The sequence below is a fragment of the Aegilops tauschii genome, chromosome 4 (genome assembly GCF_002575655.3).
Source record: "Aegilops tauschii subsp. strangulata cultivar AL8/78 chromosome 4, Aet v6.0, whole genome shotgun sequence".
NCBI classification, from domain to species: domain Eukaryota; kingdom Viridiplantae; phylum Streptophyta; class Magnoliopsida; order Poales; family Poaceae; genus Aegilops; species Aegilops tauschii.
This window is the reverse complement of record NC_053038.3, coordinates 343,069,508-343,090,278: the sequence shown is the minus strand read 5'-3', so window position 1 is coordinate 343,090,278 and position 20,771 is coordinate 343,069,508. Positions and strand designations below refer to the sequence as shown.

General features: G+C 47.1%; 2 protein-coding genes and 1 non-coding gene across 4 annotated transcripts; 1 reads left to right on the top strand and 2 right to left on the bottom strand.

Annotated features, from left to right (window-relative positions):
• Window positions 1–10,486: 10,486 nt before the first annotated feature.
• LOC109756254 (protein MALE DISCOVERER 2) lies at window positions 10,487–14,304 on the top strand. 2 transcript variants are annotated; one of them, XM_020315119.3, is made up of 6 exons: window positions 10,487–10,785; window positions 10,869–10,932; window positions 11,786–12,213; window positions 12,296–12,486; window positions 12,564–12,696; window positions 13,500–14,304. In XM_020315119.3, exons 1-6 carry the CDS (start codon window positions 10,710–10,712, stop codon window positions 14,078–14,080), a joined length of 1,473 nt encoding a protein of 490 aa, XP_020170708.1. In that variant the 5' UTR covers window positions 10,487–10,709; the 3' UTR covers window positions 14,081–14,304. The 2 variants fall into 2 exon arrangements, with proteins under 2 accessions (XP_020170708.1, XP_020170701.1); XM_020315112.4 differs by having other exon boundaries at window positions 11,783–12,213.
• Window positions 14,305–14,732: 428 nt separating this feature from the next.
• LOC120963740 (U5 spliceosomal RNA) lies at window positions 14,733–14,852 on the bottom strand. Its single transcript, XR_005755486.1, has one exon. It is a non-coding gene; the product is annotated as a U5 spliceosomal RNA (small nuclear RNA).
• Window positions 14,853–15,730: 878 nt separating this feature from the next.
• Window positions 15,731–19,929, bottom strand: LOC109756246 (ethylene-overproduction protein 1). The gene is made up of 4 exons (XM_020315108.4): window positions 17,585–19,929; window positions 16,949–17,240; window positions 16,558–16,867; window positions 15,731–16,231 (listed from the first exon to the last, which is right to left on the bottom strand). Exons 1-4 carry the CDS (start codon window positions 19,642–19,644, stop codon window positions 15,999–16,001), a joined length of 2,895 nt encoding a protein of 964 aa, XP_020170697.1. The 5' UTR covers window positions 19,645–19,929; the 3' UTR covers window positions 15,731–15,998.
• Between the last annotated feature and the right edge of the window lie 842 nt (window positions 19,930–20,771).

Below are 20,771 nucleotides of genomic sequence, written 5' to 3'. Positions count from 1 at the left end.
AAGTGGCCGACTCCGCGGCATACTCGGCTATTGATTTGTGCGAGGTTGGGTTATGTCGGGCACCTCTCCTGCTCCGTTGTCAGCCTGGTTGATGTCGCTGATTTCTGGTTCTGGGTTCAGACCACTTTTGGTGTGTTGGTGGTGGTCTTGTCTATTGCTTCTTGATTCTTTCGGGCAGCCTGTGTATTTGCTCGACATTTCTACGGCTAAGGTGTGTTCACACAGAGATGTTCCCATGGGTTTGATTGGACAATTGTTGGTGTGCGTGGGTGCACTATGGGAGACGGATTCCCCGGGCTCACCTTCTAGACGGGTGGCTTCGTCCCGTTCTGCCCTGGGTTGGAAAGCCCCTATGGGCAAAGCCTGGGTAAAAGTGTCACACAACGCCCGGGCATGCAGCACGCCTACCCAGGCATACTCACGCAAAGTCGGCCAAACAATCCCCTCACACGGCAAGGACGGGCATGTGATGACCCACAAGTATAGGGGATCAATTGTAGCTCTTTTTGATAAGTAAGAGTTTTGAACCCAACGAGGAGCAAAAGGAAATGACAAGTGGTTTTCAGCAAGGTAATGTCTGCAAGTGCTGAAATTGTAAGTAACAGAGTAGTTTGAGAGCAAGATAATTTGTACCGAGCAAGTAACGATAGTAGTAACAAAAGTGCAGCAAGGTAGCCCAATCCTTTTGAGGCAAAGGACAGGCCAAAACGGTCTCTTATGATAAGCAAAGCGTTCTTGAGGGTACATGAGAATTTCATCTAGTCACTTTCACCATGTTGATTCGATTTGTGTTCGCTACTTTGATAATTCGATATGTGGGTGGACCGGTGCTTAGGTGTTGTTCTTACTTGAACAAGCCTCCTACTTATGATTAACCGTCTCGCAAGCATCCGCAACTACGAGAAAAGTATTAAGAATATATTCTAACCATAGCATTAAACTTTTGTATCCAATCGGTCCCTTACGGAATAGCGCATAAACTGGGGTTTAAGCTTCTGTCACTCTCTGAAAGAACATGCGGTGCCCCCATGTTTGGTTTTGGTAATTGATGACAATCTCTATGGACTAATGGTTGCCTTGAGTTATATTTGAAGGATTTGTCCATAGGAATTTCTTGAAGTCCATGTGTTGGTTTCAAGGAGTTTATGTGGTGACCAAGGTGTTATTAAGGAATTATCCAAAGATTGGTCATGTGAGAGTTGAGCTTATTGCAAGCATGTCTTGAAGAAGAAGATTGTGTGATCATTCATGTATATCTTCAAGACATCATCCAAATGAAGAGAGTTGAAAAGATTCAAGGTTGATCAAGACTAAGTCAAGAGTGAATCAACTTGATCAACTCACAAAGCGTAGAAGATGTACCGAGAGGGATCAAGCGATCCCATGGTGTGGTAAGCATTGTCAATAACGCTTTGTTTACTAACCCATGATCTTCGTGAGAGTTCTTTGTGGGGTTAGGTTGCGGTGTGCAAGTTCAAGTGAAGCATCATGAAGAGATCAAATGCTTGAAGCTTGCCGTCCATTGTGGTGACAATGGACTTGTGAAGATGTGCGGAAGAGTGGCTCACCCATAGTGGAGTATGGGGGAGCAATCAACTAGTCTTCATCGAGCCAACGCAACCAAGAAAGGTGGTCCAACTTGAGGGAGTCAAGATCGTCATCATCTAGCTCAAGTGGACCATGTGCAAGGCAAAGATGAGTAGCTTGATCGTATCATTCGTAGAGAGCTCAAACCATTGCATCCTTGCATCATCCTTATTGGTTCTTGTTTGGTTCTTTTCTTTGAGAGTTTTGGAGCTTATGGTCATCTTGATGACAAGCTCGAGTTCATCGAAAACGGAGTTCACTCGCATCTTCTATGATGTTTTCGATGTTGGAGGTTATGCCGGTTCTTCTCGGTTGGAGGTTTCACTCCTCTATTTGTTGGCATACCTCCCCTGCCTCTTCTTACTATAACCAGTCACTGTTTTGATGCTACTCGTCTTCCTCTTTCCAACAAGCTTGAGTTTGCTCAATTCGGAGCTCATATGCAGAAGTTATGGCAGTTTTGGTCCTAGCGGTAGTACCGCGGGCCGGAGCGGTAGTACCGCTTGGGTGCTACAAGCGATAGTACCGCTCTAGAGCGGTAGTACCGCTCCAGAGCGGTAGTACCGCTGGTAGCCCCCAGCCGTAGTACCGCTGCGGTCTCGTACTAGTACCGCCTCGATTCGAGGGGTCTTTTTTCGTGTCGGGTTCTACGGTACTAGCCGCGGCAGTGGGGGCCGTAGTACCGCTCGTTTGTGGTAGTACCGCCCTGCCACCGCGGTAGTACCGCTCTGGGTCCAGCGGCAGTACCGCGAGGGGGAGCGGTAGTACCGCTTATAGGGGCAAGCGGTAGTATCGCTGGCCAAGCGGTAGTACCGCTCTCTGCGGGGCTGAAGTGGGGGTAACGGTTGGATTGTTCCCCCCACTATATAAGGAGGTCTTCTTCCCCAATGAACCTAATCCTTGGAGCTCGTGTTCTTCCCCCATTGTTGACCTTCTTCGAGCTTGCTAACTCTCAATCCCTCCATGGATTCTTGCTAGTTTTTGAGGGAAGAAAGAGGAGATCTAGATCCACATTTCCACCAATCACTTTCTCCTCTATGTGAGGGGAACCCCTTGGATCTAGATCTTGGAGTTCTTGGTGTTCTCCTTCTTGTTCTTCCTCTCTTTTTCCTCCCTAGCATTAGTTGCTTCGGTGGGATTTGAGAGAGAAGGACTTGAGCACTCCGTGTGCCCTTGCCATTGCATTTGGTGCATCGGTTTGAGTTCTCCACGGTGATACGTGGAAGTTACAAGTTGAGAAGCTTATTACTCTTGGGTGCTTGGTGCCCTTGAGCTTGTTCCTCTTGGGTGCTTGGGCGCCCTAGACGGTTGGTGGTGTTCGGAGCTCAATCATTGTGGTGAAGCTCCGGGCAAGCGTCGGGGTCTCCAATTAGGTTGTGGAGATCGCCCCGAGCAATTTGACGGGTACCGGTGACCGCCCCCAAGGGTTGCCAAAGTGTACGGGTTCGGTGACCGCCCCCAAGGATTGCCATTTGTACGGGTTCGGTGACCGCCCTCAAGGGTCCCTTAGTGGAATCACGGCATCTTGCATTGTGCGAGGGCGTGAGGAGATTACGGTGGCCCTAGTGGCTTCTTGGGGAGCATTGTGCCTCCACACCGCTCCAAACGGAGATTAGCATCCGCAAGGGTGTGAACTTCGGGATACATCGTCGTCTCTGGGTGCCTCGGTTATCTCTTACCCGAACCCTTTACTTATGCACTTTACTTTGTGATAGCCATATTGTTTCTTGTCATATATCTTGCTATCACTTAGTTGTTTATCTTGCTTAGCATAAGTTGTTGGTGCACATAGGTGAGCCTAGTTGTTGTAGGTTTTGTGCTTGTCAAATTAACCGCTAGGTTTATTCCGCATTTGTTCAAGCCTAAATCGTAATTATTTTAAAGCGCCTATTCACCCCCCCCTCTAGGCGACATCCACGATCTTTCACCCCGTAGGTTCGTTCACTCATAGACATGAACAAAACCGTTCGTCATATTGCTTCTTACTAACACTCAATATATTATCACGATATTGCTACGATGAACATGTAGGTTGTCGTTATGATCACTGTGTTACATGTGATGTTTGAGAAACCCCAAAGCTCATCGTATGGTAAGAAATGACCATGATACTCTCGTGGTCTAAGAAGCAATATCACACGTTAACACTCTGTGTTATTACAGTTGAATGCAGACAATATTAACTCAATTCGTAACAAACAAGATTGGGCCGATTCAATATGATCGTTCTTCTAATGTCATAATCTCAATGTTGTTTTAGGATCATCGTTACACTTAACGATATCCTAAGATCCGGAAAACGTGACCACCAACAACACCTGAGCTAGTCCTAGAGGCGAGACTAGAAACATTTCATTTACCGTTTATCATTCCACACGTGCATATGAGTTTTCCACTGAATCGCATATTCCAGGATCATAGCAGTTATAACATAGAATATAAACTCTTAATTATGAATATGAAAAAATAATATACAAATATTTTTACCTCTAGGGCATATTTCCAACAATATACTCCTCTAAATATAGGAAATCGGTTAGGTCTGGCCACCGTTAAAGGAGGAAAATTATACCCCTCTAAAGAAACTCGGTCGTATACTCCTCTAAATTAGGGATGCTCTTATATCGTCGATATGGCGGGGCATGGGCATGTGCATGCTGGCCTGCCAACCCGACACACGACTATTGCATGTGTGATTGACGTTTTTTCCTTGGTACATATATAGTGATACTATCTTAGAAGTGTCACTCAGAATAAATACTGATGTGAAGCAAAGAAAACAAAAAGGAACTGAGCACTTCTAACATGGTCCCTCTTATCTTTTCTAAATAAACGTCAACTTTATTAAATAGAAATAACGGTTACCTCGTCAATAAGAAGAGGTAGAATATCGTCCATAGGCTCCTTAAACCAATCCCTTGTCACGAAAAATTTCGCTAGCCTAGCAAGGTCATGAGCCAACTTATTTGCTTCCCTATTACAATATTCAAACCTAATAAGAGAAAAATCACAAGCCATAAAATAACAATCATCAAACACTTCCGCCGATTGTCCTTCATTCTTTTGTGTTAATCACTTCCATGTTGCCGGGGCTAACAACAAAACAATTGCAACCCGCCTTTTGTGCAAGGAATAAGTCAAACCTTAGAACCAACACTTCTGCTGCTAATACATCAGCACACCAATCAATCCTCAAGTTTCGACCAACAATGAACCATCCTTTGTCATATCGGAGGATAGCCTTGGTTGTGCCCCTAAGCAGATCATGATCAAAAGAAGAATCAACATTCAGCTTAACAAAACTCATAGGAGGTCTGCTCCACCCCACTGTTTTACTAGTTGCCTTAGGGGAGTGGGCATTAACATAGTTTCCCGTTATAGCACGAGCCCCCATCGACTTTTGGTGTGCAAAATCTTGAAGCTTTCTTCAAGAACTTGACTTCTCTTAATTAGTACATTCTCTCTTATATTATAGCAACAATAATTTTTCACCACATATTAAGGAATATTTTTTTTACTGGACATCGGACTGAAAAATCATACGTTGTACTTATGCAGTATATTTTATTGTAATCTCTAGATTACTGCGTTGCATCACCTGCATGCAAGAGTAATCATCGCTTACCTGCAAAAAAAAAGAGTAATCATCGCAGGCAAGCAGGCGCATTGAGAATACATGGGCCCGTGTCTTCTACTCCAAGTCAGCGAGCGGTCGTTGCTCCTGAACTATGTATAGTTTGCTCAACGCAAGTCTAATCTTGTCTAGGCAACAACGTGGTACCGAATATCCCACGCGGCAAAAGGCAGCACAGCTGATCATCGCCTCCCGTATCTGTGCACGATCGTACGCAAAGGTGCGTAATACAGCCAGCTCCCAGCTAAACAAATCGACAGACGGACGGGCGAATTTGTCTCCGGCGACTTCACTAAACTACGACATGGTCCGACGAGATCCGTTGGTCGATCAGATCTACACAACTCACATGCATACGTCTATATACTCTTGCCAGATTGCTACAAGTTGTGGCCACGGAATGCAGCGGTGAGCCGGTGATCGTGATCAGGTCATGCACTAACTAGTTGATTACATTTTACATGAGCTAACTAGTTAATTACTGCAGCAATAAAAGGGATCATACAGCAGTCCCTTATAGAGTTATAGTAATCTCCAGGTGCCATTGTGCCAAGAATCTGAGAACATTACCATATTCACATTTTTTTTCTTGTGAAAAACAGCCATATTACGAGATTAAAAACTCCCCCAGCTGAAGATCCGATGCAGCCGATGGCAACTGCCGGTGGCCAAAATCTAGCATGTCTTTAATTAGTTTGGAGACGGTACGTGCAGGGCACGATGTAGCAGACCATTACAATGGGTGGAAACGCCGACACGCCGTGTACGTACGGCCGGGGCGTCCCTATCGCCGTCACCTTTATTGTCCTGTCTGTACCTCCCAAACCTAACACGACCGACGATGGCTAAGCACCTACGCTGGACCAGACGGTTGTGTACTTTACTGTCCGTCCAGTACTAAATACAATTTCAGATTTCGATCTCTTGCAAATTGGCCCCTCTTTTGTATTATGCACAGAACAAGCAAAGGTGCATAGAGCCAAGAATGGTATAAGACTTGCCGAAACACTCCACTTTGCGGTGCATTGCAGCAAAACCAACTCGGTTACCGTGGCACCAGCTGCGCTGCACATGATCCATAGATCGGACGGCTGAAAAACGTCACTTGGATCTCAATCCAGCATCAGCACTAGTATATTGTTAGGCATTCGTATCTTCTTAATTCTTAATCACTTTGGATCGACCGGCCATGCAGGGCGACGCTCGATCGAGGGCATGAGTCGTCGTCGAGTGATTGGCCGGTGCTCGTTGGTTTATCTATCTTGCGTCCATGGTTGACCGTGCTTTTTTTCCCTATCCAGATTTTTAAGTAGAACCAGTGGTGTGGTGCGGTTAGTGGTTACCGGTCGTAGTCTAGCCGGTGGGGTGTCTCATGCTTATTTTTATGGTCGGAGATTTATGGTGATAGCGGCGTCACGACCGCTTCTTTCACGTGATGTGCACGAGCTAGCTAGCATGGGCTTCACCCCACCCTACCCTGCATGTGCGTCTCGCGTGGAACCAAAGGATCTCTCTTCCAAAATGTTTGAAGCTTCATTCGTTCTAAGTCAAAACAAATTAAGTTTATACTCCCTCCATATCAAAATATATAACGTTTTTAGACTAGTTTAGCCTAAATAAAGTCTTATATTTTGATAAGAGGTAGTATTTTGAACGGAACACTTTCTCTCGTTTTAACTTGCCTGGATGGCTGGTGTTGTGATTGGGAACCTTTGTTTAACGCTTGGTGGCTTTATTAATAAAAAGTCAGGTTAACGCCTTTTATCTAAAAAAAACACTTCCTCTTGTCTCCTCCCCTAACCTTAGGCAGCTAGGACAAACTTTCCTCTTCAGATTTCATCACGAACCCGTGGATTCGTCTCTCTTTTGCCTGCGCTCCGACGGTCGGTGGCGGAGAGGAAAATCCCGGTGCATTCACTCTGGTTAGTATTTTAGGTTAGATTTTTTTTAGTCCTGGCAGGTGCGGCGTTCGGGCGGATGACGACGCTTCTTCTTAGTTTGTCTTCCGGGCTTCGATTCTCCTCGAGTTTGTCCGTTTGTACATATTCGACGGAGCTCCGGCGTAGATTCCCGCAGTCTCCTTGGGACGGTGAGGTTAGAGTTTCTCGTCACGTGACGAGATTTGGTGTCAGGTGCTTCAGATCTATGAAAAGGTCAACGACGACGACTGCGGCTCCAGGCCGTTGGTCCTTAGGCGCATGGGCACAATGACTTCCTGGCTATCATCGACAAGGTCGAGCCGGCTCCGATAGGGGAGTGGCGACAACGACGCGTCGGCGGCTCATTCTAGCGTTGTAGTGGTCATTCGGTGGTCTCAGAATCTCGATGCAATTTTTATTATATTTGAGATGTTTTGTACTTCCAATGAAATTTTATAATACATCTGATCCTTTCCGAAAAAAGAAAAACAAATTAAGTTTGACTAAATTTTTAGAAAAAAAAACTATATCAACATCTACAACATCAAATTAGCTTCATTAGATTCGTTCCAGTTCTTTGCAAAATTCAATCGGTGGTGGCCTCTCTTCTGGTGTGCTGGTCCTTCTGGGCTAAAGATCAGAGTCTCCCCGTCCGTGTTGGTGCCGCAAGATTCATGTTCTGGCCAGCTTCCGGTGAAGCAGCGGCGGCGCGCCCTCGACTCGCACTGGTAGATGGGGTAGCTAGCCTCTCCTTGAACCTCGATGCAATTTCTGGTTTTTTTGGAGTGCTTGCACGGTTGTTTGATCCTTCAATATAGCTCTGTGGACTTTTGCTTCATTAGTTTCAACATAGCATATATTTTTATACTATATATATTTGATGCTGTAGAGTTTGGCAATTTTTTTATATAAAGTGGGTCAAACTAAAAGAACTTTGACTTAAGATAAAGCTAGAACTTCAAATATTTTTGGAACAAAAGAAGTAGCTAGTAGGGTGGATATGGAGATATACGTTGTGTCATGTTGTCAAGGGGAACTTTAGAAATGAAGACGGGAAAAATTGTTGAATCTACACATTTATCATAAATTTGGAAAGTCGCATGAACATATTTTAAAACTGTAAAAAAAATATGTACCATCTATTGAAGAACATTATTCTCTAATCGATAAAGCTCACAAGTTACCTTTGAAAAATTTAGCCAATCCATACAATCCATCTAACATGGACGCAACGCCCATGTAGAGGGGTGGGGAGTTCAGTGCCAGAGTTTATGATGTTGACCCTTGATTTGGCATAGCGCACTTGTCATCTGAGGGTATTGTAGCTTTACCTTTTTCACTGCACTAGCATTGTCTTTGGAAATTAATTTCAACCAAAACTAGGAGGAGAAAATTCTATCACACACGAGAAGCGCCATAATTCCATGATGAATGCCTATGGAATCTTAAGAGGCCTTGTCCGGAAAAGAGACAATGAAGATCACACTAGCTGGAATACTTCTTTGTCAACTACATGGCTATCTACAAGCTGAAGAAACTTATAGGTCTAGCCCTTCTTTTTATTTTTTTGACATCCAACGGTTTGGTATGTGTTGCATCTGTGATGCCATGGTTCAACTAGAGCAACCCCAAATGGGTATTGGGTCGGGTCAAAACTACGCTTAGTACATGTGCTTCTACCATCATTGCGATCGAATGGGGATTTAATACGTCAATGTTATGACACGCTATTTGGAAGGGGGGAGTGGCACTTTGCAGCAAGGTGTTGGAGTATAATTTTCAACCCTCCCTCACAGTTCAGATTTTTTGAGTAACTAGTTGGTGCATGAATTCAATATGGTACCAGAGCCAAGAGGTTTCGAGTTCAAAATCCTGTCAACGCATTATTAAAAAAAGATATTTGCGACCTACATCGATCCCATGTCCAAAGACTAAATTAATAGATGTGAGGGGGAATGTTGAAATATATTGCACGCTCGGTCCATCAGTTCAGATTGATGGGGGTTAGATACATTGGATGAAGTAGCTGGAGCATGAATTTTGACGCAACATAATACCATTCTAGTACATGCTAAGCCCAAAATGTCACATTTGATCTCCTTCCTAAAATTGCACATCCGGATTTATGGTAGTAGGCAGCCTCACAAGCCTTTTTTCCACATGTGTGCAAACCTGTGAACACCCAATCACATTTGTAATGACTACATATTATAATGTAGATGTGTTTTGGGGGCTACTTTACCTTTCAAGTCTGGTCATCATTAACAGATAAAACACCCTCACTGCGGTGTAAGGAGCAAGCTAAATGGCCCATTGATATCCTTCTGCGCGTAAGTAAATCAAAATTGTCTACATAAAAGGCCAACATAGAGGGAGATGGTCTTTATTTCCTTTGAGGACTCGAACAACTTAGCCTTAGGCAGTGGAAGAGCTTAGTGAGGGCCAAAGGTGGTCATCCCCCCCCCCTACCAAGTTGCTTTCGGTTTGCACGAAAAAGGACGTCCGGACCGCTCTGTAGGGGGTCCCCATTGGATGACAAAAATGGTCCGGACACCACAATCCGGACATATACAGGAGCTTTGAGGGTCTCCTTCGGAGATGCCCTTACATAAACATATAGTATTTAGCACTATTTGAACTAAATTTAACATAATACACTAGATTAGCCCTCAACTCTGTTTAAAACTCATTTAGCCCCTCTCAAATCGTGTTAAAGCTCCCCCACTTCCCTTAAAAGGGGGATAGTCCGCATTTAGTAGCTATGGTGCCTTTCTTTTATTTGTTTTGCTTCCAAAAACATCATCTCTTGTAAATATTGTTATATTTGTAGTTTTTCAAAGTGGGAAAGTACACGAAACAAGGACCATTGTCGAGAATCTCACAACAGTTCAACAAGGAGATTCACTTGTGAGCAATGCTTACCATGCATAGACATTTTGAAAGTATATATCTTGTGCGATACATCCTTTTGCAAATAGACAACTTCCTAGAATGGGTGTAGTCAAAATCACACCCATACACTATCAATAAGTATTCGATGCTTAAAATTATTATAACTAGTTTTGGAATAAAGATATTTTTAATAGCACCACAATTTTACAAAAACGCACTCTTATGTTTCTTGTAAAAAATTCACATTCATGTAAAAAAGTAACGGTCAAAGTTGTTGAAGACGACGATTATACCCCGAAATGAAGAGGAAGGAAATCTAGGTAGTTGGTTCCACAATGACGAGCAAGCTACATTAATTTGCAATCCATACATGTGGAGGATGATTAGATCAACGAACCAAAGAATTTTAAAACGAAAGAAAAAAAGAACCAACTAAAAGCTTCTTGTTGTGTAGTCGCCTTCGTGCAGCCTCCCTTTCCCTCTCCTCTCCACCACCTTCGGCTGCCACTTTCGCCGCCTCCACCGCCCTCTTCCCAACCACACCACGCGCCGTCTCTTCTCCGGCATCCCGCCTCCCGTGACCGCCGCCATCCACCTTCCGGATCAGATTTCCTCCCCTCCGACGCCAGGCACTGCGCCTCCACTGCTATTTTTTCGGCCCGTGCAGCGGTTAAGCGATGGAGTGGCCGCCGCCCCACATGCTCCTTCTTCTGTTCCTGCTTGCCTTCTCTTGGCGGCTTCAGGGAGGAGCAGGTTTATTTCTCTTTTGCTTGAGCTTTGGATTCCTCACAGTTGTTGGGGGTATGCATTTGGGCTTACGGCGTTGCTTGCTGCAGGGATTGGGGGCTTCGGAGTTGGAGCTGAGGAGTTGAGCAGCAATGGAGCTTCTTTTAGTCGTAGGTGAGCGCTCAGATTCTGGAACTGGTTCTTTTTTTTTTTGGTGCTTGCAGGAAATGGATCGGTGCGATTTTGCTATCCAGAGTTTGTGATTTTTTAGATTGGAACTAGAAAATAGGTGTTTTTAGTGTTGGCCTATTACCATTAGGTAACAAATGCCACAAATTTACCAGTTCATCATCTCTTGAGCTCTGAACTGAACTGACATTAGCTATATGCATATAAGCACTGGTGATCTGGTTCCCTAGTGATTATTTTCTTCTTGTAAAAACTGGAAGTCCGGTTTATTGGATTACTATTGTACCTTTTTTTTTGAAAAGGAGGACTTCCCCCGGCCTCTGCATCGGAAAGATGCATGCGGCCACTTTATTAAAACAAGTTCAGCAAAAACAAGTTCATCTCTTGAGCTCTGAACTGAACTTTTTGCTCCGCTTCTCTTTGCATGTTTATCCACAGAGACAGATTGCTGGGTGAAGTTCTGCAGTAGTAGCAACTTTTTAGCATTTATATGAATGGTGCCTGTGGTTATTTTAGAAAGCCTTGGATTGTTGTCACGGAGAGATCAGAGATGTGCCACTAGGTTGTGTTTTTTTTTTGAAAGAAAGTGCCACTAGGTTGTCGAGTGAGATCTTTCTTTTTCTCACTGAATTTTAAACTTTAAGTACTTAAGTATTTGAAAGAGAAATACGGTATTGCACTATGTCTCTTATATTATACATAAATGATCGTGTGAATATGATAGTAAATAAATCAAGGGCAGGTGGTTTTTGTACTTCCATCATCAGAAATGGCAAATATTTATCTTGATAATAGTACATCCAAGTCCTAACTATTCCTTTTCTTGGACTTTCAGAAGATTGCTGCAGATTGGTGGTGAAAACCAAGGTGCCGGGTATCTTTTCTCACATACACAAGCTCCAACATCAGGACCAGTGTCTGCTCCAGCACCCTCAGCATTCATATCATCACCACCAGAAGGTGCACCATCACCATTTTATTCACGACCGACGCCACAGCGATCCCCTTTACGCCATGATCCACCAATAGTCCTTCCACATGCGCTTAAGTTTAAGCCTGCAGCTGGGGGAGCTGGGCATGATCATTCGGTTCAAACTCCATCTCATAAGCATTCCTGGACAACCTATGGTTTAGTTGCAGTAGGGGTTGCTGCTTTCCTTATCATATCAGCAGCTGGTGCTCTGTACTGCCGAGCTAAAAAAGTGGGGACTGTGAAACCTTGGGTGACAGGGCTTAGCGGACAATTGCAAAAAGCTTTTGTAACAGGTATGCTTTGTTTGTACTTCAACATGTGTGTATCTAGCAGTTTGTTCAGATGTCACATCACAATTTAATCGTATATTTATAGGTGTACCTGCACTGAAACGATCAGAGCTGGAATCAGCGAGCGAGGATTTCAGCAATATAATCGGCTCCACATCTAGCTGCATGATGTACAAGGGAACTTTATCTAGTGGAGTTGAAATTGCAGTTGCGTCGAGTTTGGTAACGTCTGCAAAGGATTGGTCCAAAGAATGTGAATCACAGTACAGGAAAAAGGTACTATTCAGTTTCCTGCCGCTTGTATAAATGTACACTGCTTAGCTTATGTTTGATTCCAATGGTTATGTTTTCAGATCACAACTTTGTCAAAAGTAAACCACAGGAATTTTATGAACTTGCTTGGCTACTGTGAGGAAGGGCATCCTTTTACCAGAGCCATGGTATTTGAATACGCTCCGAATGGGACGCTTTTTGAGTATCTGCATGGTAAGTGTATTCTTAGTTTCTTACAATGATTTTATATTTTCCCCCCTTTTCACAAATCTGTTCTCTTCACCCTGTAACTACAGAAATCCTTTTATGTGAATATTTGTTAACAACGGTGTAAATCATGATCCCGCAAAACCTTACATAAAAGTTTCTCCGACAAATGAACTATGCATACCTGTTCAGCAAGCAGATTCTAACTGATAAAGATCTCTATGTTTCCCTTATGAATTAGGAGTATCATATAAGATAAAATAGGAGGGAGAATAAAGAGATTATCATTTCCTAAAAAGAGGAGAAGAAAGAGAAAAAGGAGTGTGGTCTTATTCAAAGTCAAAGCGCTTGGCAATCATCTTTAACCAGTGATGTGCTTCATATAATTTCTAACATTATTGAACAACTCGATTTTAACAAATCTTCTACGATTTCTAAACTTTTTTAGACCTCCTTCCCCTAGAACCGTACTCGAGAGTTTTCTACCTCATATGGCTCAGAATTTGCTACTTACTTTAGCGGCATAATTTGGTATCTTAATTTCCCCTGTCTTAACTGAATCTGATCTCTCGAAACTCAATCATCTCTTGTTAGTTCAGAAGATATGAGTATGTGTGCATCAACTACATAAGTTTTTTTCGAAATGGAGGTCGAACCCCCGGCCGTCTACTGCATAAGTTGTATCTATTACTCCCTCCGTCCCATAATATAAGACGTTTTTTGACATAAGTTGTATCAACTACATAAGTCAGTCGGTGTATCAACATTATATTTTGACAATGTCTCATCCTCGTCAATCCATGTTGCAGTGAGAGAAGCCGAGAAGCTGGACTGGGTGACGCGGCTGAGGATATGCATGGGGATCGCCTACTGCCTGGAGCACATGCACCAGCTGAACCCACCCGTGGTGCCGAGGAGCTTGGACTCGACGACCATATACCTCACCGACGATTTCGCCGCGAAGGTCTCAGACCTCGAATTCCCAGACGACGGCGCAAAGGGATCATCACCTCGTTCAGCCACATCGGACCTGGAAACCGCGGTGCACAGATACGGCGTGGTGCTGCTGGAGATACTGACCGGGAGGGTGGCCTGCTCCGACGAGGACGGGCCGCTGGAGCGGTGGGCGTCCCGCTACCTGGACGGCGAGGTGCGGCTGGCGGAGCTGTTCGACCCCAGCATCGGCTCCTCCTTCTCCGAGGAGGCCGCGCGCGCGCTGTGCGAGGTGGCGAGGTCCTGCGTCGACCCGGACCCGAAGAGGAGGCCGGCGATGGCGGAGGTGGCGGCCCGGCTGAGGGAGATCACGGCGCTGGGGCCCGACAGGGCCACCCCCAAGGTGTCGCCGCTGTGGTGGGCTGAGCTTGAGATCATGTCTTCTTCTGACAGCTGAAGTTGTTACTGGAGTACTCCCTCCGTCCGTGAATAAGTGTACTTCTATCATTTCTGCTAAGTCAAAGTTTTATAATTCTGACCAACTTTTTAGAAAAGAGTAGTAGTATATATGACATCAAATTGGTATATTATGAAAATGCATTTCAAAACGAATCTAGTGATACTAATTTAGTGCCATAAATGCTGCTATTTTTTTCTATAAAGTTGGTTAAAGTTTTAAAACTTTGATTTAAGACAAAAGCTAGATGTACACTTGTTCGCGGACGGAGGGAGTATTTGTTTGGTTTGGCTGCTGCTGCTGATCTTGCTTGTGGAATTGGTAGTAAGGCAGAGGGTGTTTGAAGTTTGCTTCAGGATTGCAAATAGTGAGTGGTGGGTGCTCTGTATACCTGTAAAGAAGAGGGTGACCGTCCGTGAGATAACTGTCAGCCGAGTGAGCTGCACTACAGTTCTCATAATTCTACCCAAATTTCATGTATAACCAATTTCAAGCATGAACCACGTACAGAACTGTTCTGTTGGCCCAGTGTAATTCACAGCTCTTACAGTGAACCATGCTGTGCAAAGACCCAAACAAAGCTTATTCACAGATGGAACAATAACACTTAACTGAAGGCAGCAGTTTAAACATTTGGGATCCACATTGTAGGACCTTCTCACAAGGAGAAGGAACCCTCAAAAAATTGGTGTATGCTGCTTGATGTGGCGAGCCCACGGTATTCTTTAGTAAAAGGCGAAAGAATAGTTCGCTATGTGCTCACCACGCAGCTGCGTGCTCTCTAATGCTGGCACCGGAAGCTGTTTTAAAGTGGCCCAGGTGGGACGACTCTCTAGCGCCTAGCGGTGTGGGACTAAATAAGTTGAAATGCAGTCGCTGAGATGTACTAGCCTGGACCCTGGAGAGTGGCGACTCCTCTGCTTGCTGCTGCCGGGCCTAAATCACTCTTCTTCGTTTTTGCAATCAACCGGGCCAAAGAGTTTTTTTTTTTAGAATCTCCGGGCCCAAAGAGTTTTGCGGATCGGGATGGCGGTCCAAATCAATAACAAAGGAGTAGTCTCTACCTGTCTCAAAAAAGAAAAGAAAAAGGGAGTAGTCTCTACCCAGCGGGCAGCGGCGACCTGTGATTGATTAGACTTACAGTGGAGCAAAAACAAGATTGACAAAGATGTTGAGAACAGAAGAAATGAAGCAAAAACAGATGATTGTCGTGGTTTTTATGAAGACGAAAACCGGGTGCCTGGCCTGGGTAGCAGGATAAGAAAAGCCAGAATTCTCTCTCTTTGGGAATGCAACAGCTCGGTGGACTGAGCTGGGTGGGGAGCACGCAAACGCAGTGGCCGGCGACAACCAACCAACCAAGCAATCGTATCGTATTGGCTGGGTCGTGGAAAAGCACAACTCTTTATGCACAGATCGTGCCTCCCAATAACACGCCACCAACAGGCAAGGCAAATATATAAATAAAACACATAAAAAATGGGAGGAAAAAGAAGGAGAAAGCATGAGCATGCCTTGCCGGCTGCTCTGATTGAAGGGCAGCCTGTTCTGTTGTGTTGTGTCGAAGCCCTCTTCCTCTCTTTTCATTCAGCTCTCATCAGACCAACCCAGTACCCTGGAGCCCCTTGTCTTGCTGATGTATACAGTACATACGAAAAATGATGCCATTTACACGCTTTGCTATTCTTACATTTTTGTTACACCAAGCTCTCTCATCAACCTCCTGTACGTTACACGCAGAGCTCGACCGACCTTCGCCTCGCCGCATCGTATGCTTTGTCTATACCCATCGGTCCGACTCGTCCGTGCTCTCTTCTGCCCGCCTCGCTGTGCATTCTTCTCTCCTTGCTGCGGAAGGGAAGGGGCCAAAATCGTTTCATCATTCAGCTAGCTGATCATCGACGATGGTGGTCGCAGGCTAGCTCTCGGATTGCTCAGCCTTGGCGGAAGCCTTGTTGTAGAGCTCCAGGGTGTCTCCGTGCTCCGGGTGCATGCACAGCGCGGCCTCGCAGTCGCGCAGGGTGCTCGCGCTGTCGCCCATGGAGTCCTGGAAGGCCGCGCGGAGGTGGAGCAGCTGGAGGTCCGGCTTGAAAGCCAGCGCTTGCGTCAGCTCTCCGATCGCCTCCTCCTCCTTGTTCTCGTCCATCAGAACTGACGGATCACAACAAACATGTTATCAAGCCATTGAAAAATTCTTCAGACTTTAGCTCTGAATTCCTCACTATTGGAAAAATAGCTATCAAAAAATTTAACAATCCATTATCGTCTCCAGACAACATTAATGGAACCTTAAGATAGCTATGAATTCCGCGTATTGTTCTAAACTTAACAGAATGCAGGGCTTCAAAAAATTGCTTAGCATTTGGTGTTGAAAGTTGACACTGCTGTAAAGTTTGTGCACATTAGAATAGTGCAAAGCCATCAAGAAGATTCATAGTGCCAGCCATCATATGCTCAGTTCAGTTCAGTGGACTCACCAGCTGCTCTGTATCTGTAAGGGTAGGTCCTGGTTGGATCCAACAAGGTCGCCATATTGAGATCACTTTTCGCAGCGTCCCGCTCGGCATATTCCGACCGTTTTTCATACGCCGAAGCGCTGTTTTTGGCAATCTTTAGGAGCGATGTCATCTCATCAAATGCAGCCTTTTTCCTATTCTTCAAGAAATGGACCCGAGCCAGACCCTGGTGTGCCCGCGTATGCTTGATGCTCAGTGCTATGCTGTAGCACTCAGTTGCCTCATCCAGCAAATCACAGTCCACATATATGCTCCCCATATTGTTGTATGCCTGGAGGATGTCAGTGAGCTATTAGCACAAATGATGAACACTTGTCGTGGAAAGTGAGAAGCGGTGATGGATGGTTCTTACTTGCCCCTTCCGTAGGTTGTCAGATGCACAACTGTTAGCATGCTCTAGAAGCTGAACAACAGAAAGCGCAGATTCGACGTCAAGGCTAGAGTCCCCTAGAGCATAAGCCTTTAGGAAAAATGCTTCGAATGATCTTTGGAGACTGAGTGATTGCTCGGCCTTCTCAAGTGCTTCATCGCGATGCCCGGTGTCGTATAAGATCCATCCTTCGTATACAAGTCTCTCATGGTCATGAATCGAACTATTCCGTGCTAACCGCAAGCTACGCATAGCAGCCTTCTGACAATTTAGCCTACAATGCATATGAAAGACAAGAAATATGTTAGGCTTATGAACTTTAAAGACTACTCCAGTATACAACATCTATCACAGTTGTTTTCCAAACTATACTACCAAGATAGCATACTAGACAGTATAAGAAACTGTTGTCGTTTTTGTGAATTTGTTTCTGAGTAGACTAAAATTCCTGCTCTTACATGTAAGATAAATTAGGCTATATGAAGATCTAGTAGAGAGCAACTTGATACAAGTAATTATGGAGGAATGGAAGGACTTGATGGGATGTTCTTGCTCAAATTAAGACAATGTAAACTTGTGGAGAAAATTAGCAATTCACAAGTTGGATGCACTGCTCACCTTAACAGGAGTAGCGACTGCCGGAACCGCAAGCTGCTGTTCCCGGGTTCCCTGGCGAGCATCTGCTGGACAACTGCCAGAGAGCCGATGTCGTCCACCCCTGACCACCGGTCGTAGAGCTGCAACCAACAATCCGCCATGTCCCGCTGCTGCACTTGCCCTCGGAGGAGCTCGATCAGCTGCTCCCCGTGCATTTTACCATGGAACATCATGTAGGTCGGATCCAGCGTCAAGATGGCCCTGACATCCCGCACGGCAGCCTCGAAGTCCCCAGCCACAAGGTAGAACCACGCCCGGAGCTCGAGGCAGTCGGTCGCCATCCTGAAGCTGAGCACCTTGTCGATCTCTTCCAGCGCACGCTCCATCTTGTCCTCCTCCAGCAAGGCGGCGGCACGGTACTTGTACGGGTAAGTCAGCGTCGGGTCGAGCTGCGTCGCCGTCCGGAGATCAGCCATCTTCTCCTTCCCCACGCAGTACACGGCGCGTTCTTGGTACATCCACCCGGCAGGATCGTAGTCCGTGACCACCCTGTTCATCAGCTTGTAGGCCATGTACTTGTGCCCGCACTTGAACTTGGCGCGCGCTACTCCGGCGAGCGAGTACACATGGCCTTCCGCGACGGCCTCCTCGAACCACTCCTGCGCGTCCTTGAACTCGCCGCGCTCCAGCATGACGCACCCGAGCTGGTGCAGTGCCAACTGTTTGTGCCATGGCAACTCTGCGCATTCCCATAGCCGCTCCAGGAGCATCACCGTGGTGTTGGACCTCGTGTCCTCCTCCATGGCGACGTACGAGAGGAAGTAGTAGAGCGCGAAGGACGCGTTCCCGGCGGCGTCGAGGCGCTCCCTGCCCTCCGGGCTGCAGAGCAGACGCGCCACCTCGGGGTGGGACAGCGACTTGGGGAGCTCCCGCAGGAAGGCCTGGAGGCAGGTGGCGACGAGGAGATGGGCGGCCTCCTCGAGGCCGAGGTCGATGAGGGAGAGGGCTTCGTCCACGCCGCGCACCATGGAGGCGAGCTTGTTGTCGCAGGCGACCTTGAGGCCATCGCAGCAGAACTTGTTGGCGAAGGCGAGGAGCTCGAGCATGGTGTCCGGAGGGAAGTCGTCGAGGCGGCCGTGTCGGCTGTAGGCGGCGACGGCGCGCATGCCACGCGCCGAGATGCCGTCGCGGCTGAAGTCAATGTGGTCGCGGCGCGCCTCGGCGAACCCGCCGTAGAGGAGCGTGTTGAGCGGCTTCGCTAGCGCGGCGATGCAGGAACGCTCGCACGCCACCTCCTCCTGGCCGATGACGAACCACAAGTCATTGGTCTCATCATCTTCTTCTTCCTCGCTCTCATCGAAGGCGATCGATGCGTTGCGCCTCAAAATTGTGTCGCGCCTCAAGCGCGGAGGGCGAGGAGGAGGAGGTGGAGTGCGGCGGCAGGGGCAGACGGGATCCACGCCGGAGGACTCCGTGGCGAAGACCGCGGAGCGGGGGCACTCGAGGAGCGGGGTCGTTGGGCCGCAGGGATCGAGAGGCGGCGGCATCGGGTCGAACTCGTCCTCCCGGCGCTCGTGCCGGAGCCAGGCGGCGAGCACGACGCGGCGGTGCGAGTCGGTGGCGTGGACGCGCGCGGCACGGAGCGCGCGGCGCAGCAGCCGGGGGTCCCCGAGCGCGTGGAACAGCGCGTGCTGCTCCAGGTACACATCGCAGAGGTCGTCGCCTTTCGTCTCGGCCGACGACATCCGCCGGAACGACGCCGCGAGCGCCGAGACATGGTCAACGGGGCGAAGGCACGCGTCAAGCGCCGGCTCGAGCGCGGCGGCCGCCGGGAGGCCGCAGGGGAGGGTCGAGTCGGAAGAGAAGGCCCCCGAAGTGGCGGGCGCGTGCGGGTAGCAGAGCGACGCGGACATCAGGGAGACGCTGCGCGGCGGCGGCAGCGGGAGCAGCTTGGCCCCGCCCCCTCCATCCCCGGAGCCGCCAGACGTGGAGGCCACGGAGTTGAAGGGGTAGATTTGCGCGGCCTTGCACCCCTCGATCAGCTTGAGGCTCCGTATGGTGGTCAAGAAGTTGTTGGTCATAATGCCGCGCCTCGCTCCTCCTGCGGCTGCCGGGTTATTAGACGGCGGCGATCATGTCAGAATGGGGGTGGGGGGATTTTCGGCGGAACGGCCGGAGCGCGCCTCGCCTCCGCCCTTCCGCGCGGCCGCGCCTTCCCGCCGTGCGCTCGCGGTTGGTTGGTTAATGCCGCTGGTTTGGGAGGGCGGCGGGGGAGGGAGGATCGATCGGGTCGGGTCGGGCGCGGAGGAGGGGAGGGCCGGGGATGAAGCGGAGGGGCGCGCAAGTCGGGTGGGTCTCCCGCTGTCACCACCGTCCGCTGCGCTGCACGAACAAAACACAATTGGACCTTCGCGTTTAATTTTTCTCCGACCCATGCTTTGCTTGAAATGTTCGACTACTATTCTTCTTCACAAACAGTGGACCATTTGTTATTAATGCACAGCTTGTGATTATTGTGCTGTGTTAGTGTTCTTTTGTTAGGGCTGTTGACTGGTGTGATTTTTTGGTTGCATTGCTTCCTTTCGAAAGACAGTTGGTGATTTTTTTGAAAGGCAAAAATGTATATTAAAGTTGACCAGGCCTTACAAGGCCTTTAAAAAAAACCCTGAAATTACACACCCTTCCTTGATGAATTAACGTTCGTGCTCTACCTGCACTCACCGACAACTTGTCGTGAGCGAAGCTCGGTGCCACCTCTCAACCTCCGAAACACCATCGCAACTGGGAACTTATTGTCGATATAGCAGCCTGAAATTTGCCAATCAGAGCCAAAAAAAATGTTGACAACAATGCTCTGGAAACATGTAACCACCGCGAAGAAGAAGGCGGTGAAGAGGGATGGAAGACAACCCCAAATCTGATCAGATAGATTGGGGGGAGACATAACCTCATAAGGCTCCCCTGACAACACCAATGTTGTCGAATGTCATCGGTCAAAGAATGAGTCGAGGATTGTGTCCTCTCAACTAGGAAATTGTTTGACCCCCAAATGCAAGGGTTTGTAGAAAGCAACAATTTCTCTCAAAGTGGATGACCTTAAAGTTTATTGTACCAGTGAGTTTACTAAGCGGCCAATGAGCACACAAATACAAAACTGCATTGCCTCCAACAAAACTAGGAAGATTGCCAGACTTATTAGCCTTACTGG

Bases quoted from the DNA above. Each gene is read 5' to 3' on its own strand.
- LOC109756254 (XM_020315112.4), top strand. From the start codon at position 10,710: ATGGAGTGGCCGCCGCCCCACATGCTCCTTCTTCTGTTCCTGCTTGCC. The intron at 10,786-10,868 runs GTTTATTTCTCT...TGCTTGCTGCAG, and splicing joins GCGGCTTCAGGGAGGAGCAG to GGATTGGGGGCTTCGGAGTT. The intron at 10,933-11,782 runs GTGAGCGCTCAG...TTGGACTTTCAG, and splicing joins GGAGCTTCTTTTAGTCGTAG to AAGATTGCTGCAGATTGGTG.
- LOC109756246 (XM_020315108.4), bottom strand. From the start codon at position 19,644: ATGACCAACAACTTCTTGACCACCATACGGAGCCTCAAGCTGATCGAG. The intron at 16,868-16,948 runs GTAAGAACCATC...GACATCCTCCAG, and splicing joins ACAACCTACGGAAGGGGCAA to GCATACAACAATATGGGGAG. The intron at 16,232-16,557 runs GTGAGTCCACTG...GTGATCCGTCAG, and splicing joins TTACAGATACAGAGCAGCTG to TTCTGATGGACGAGAACAAG.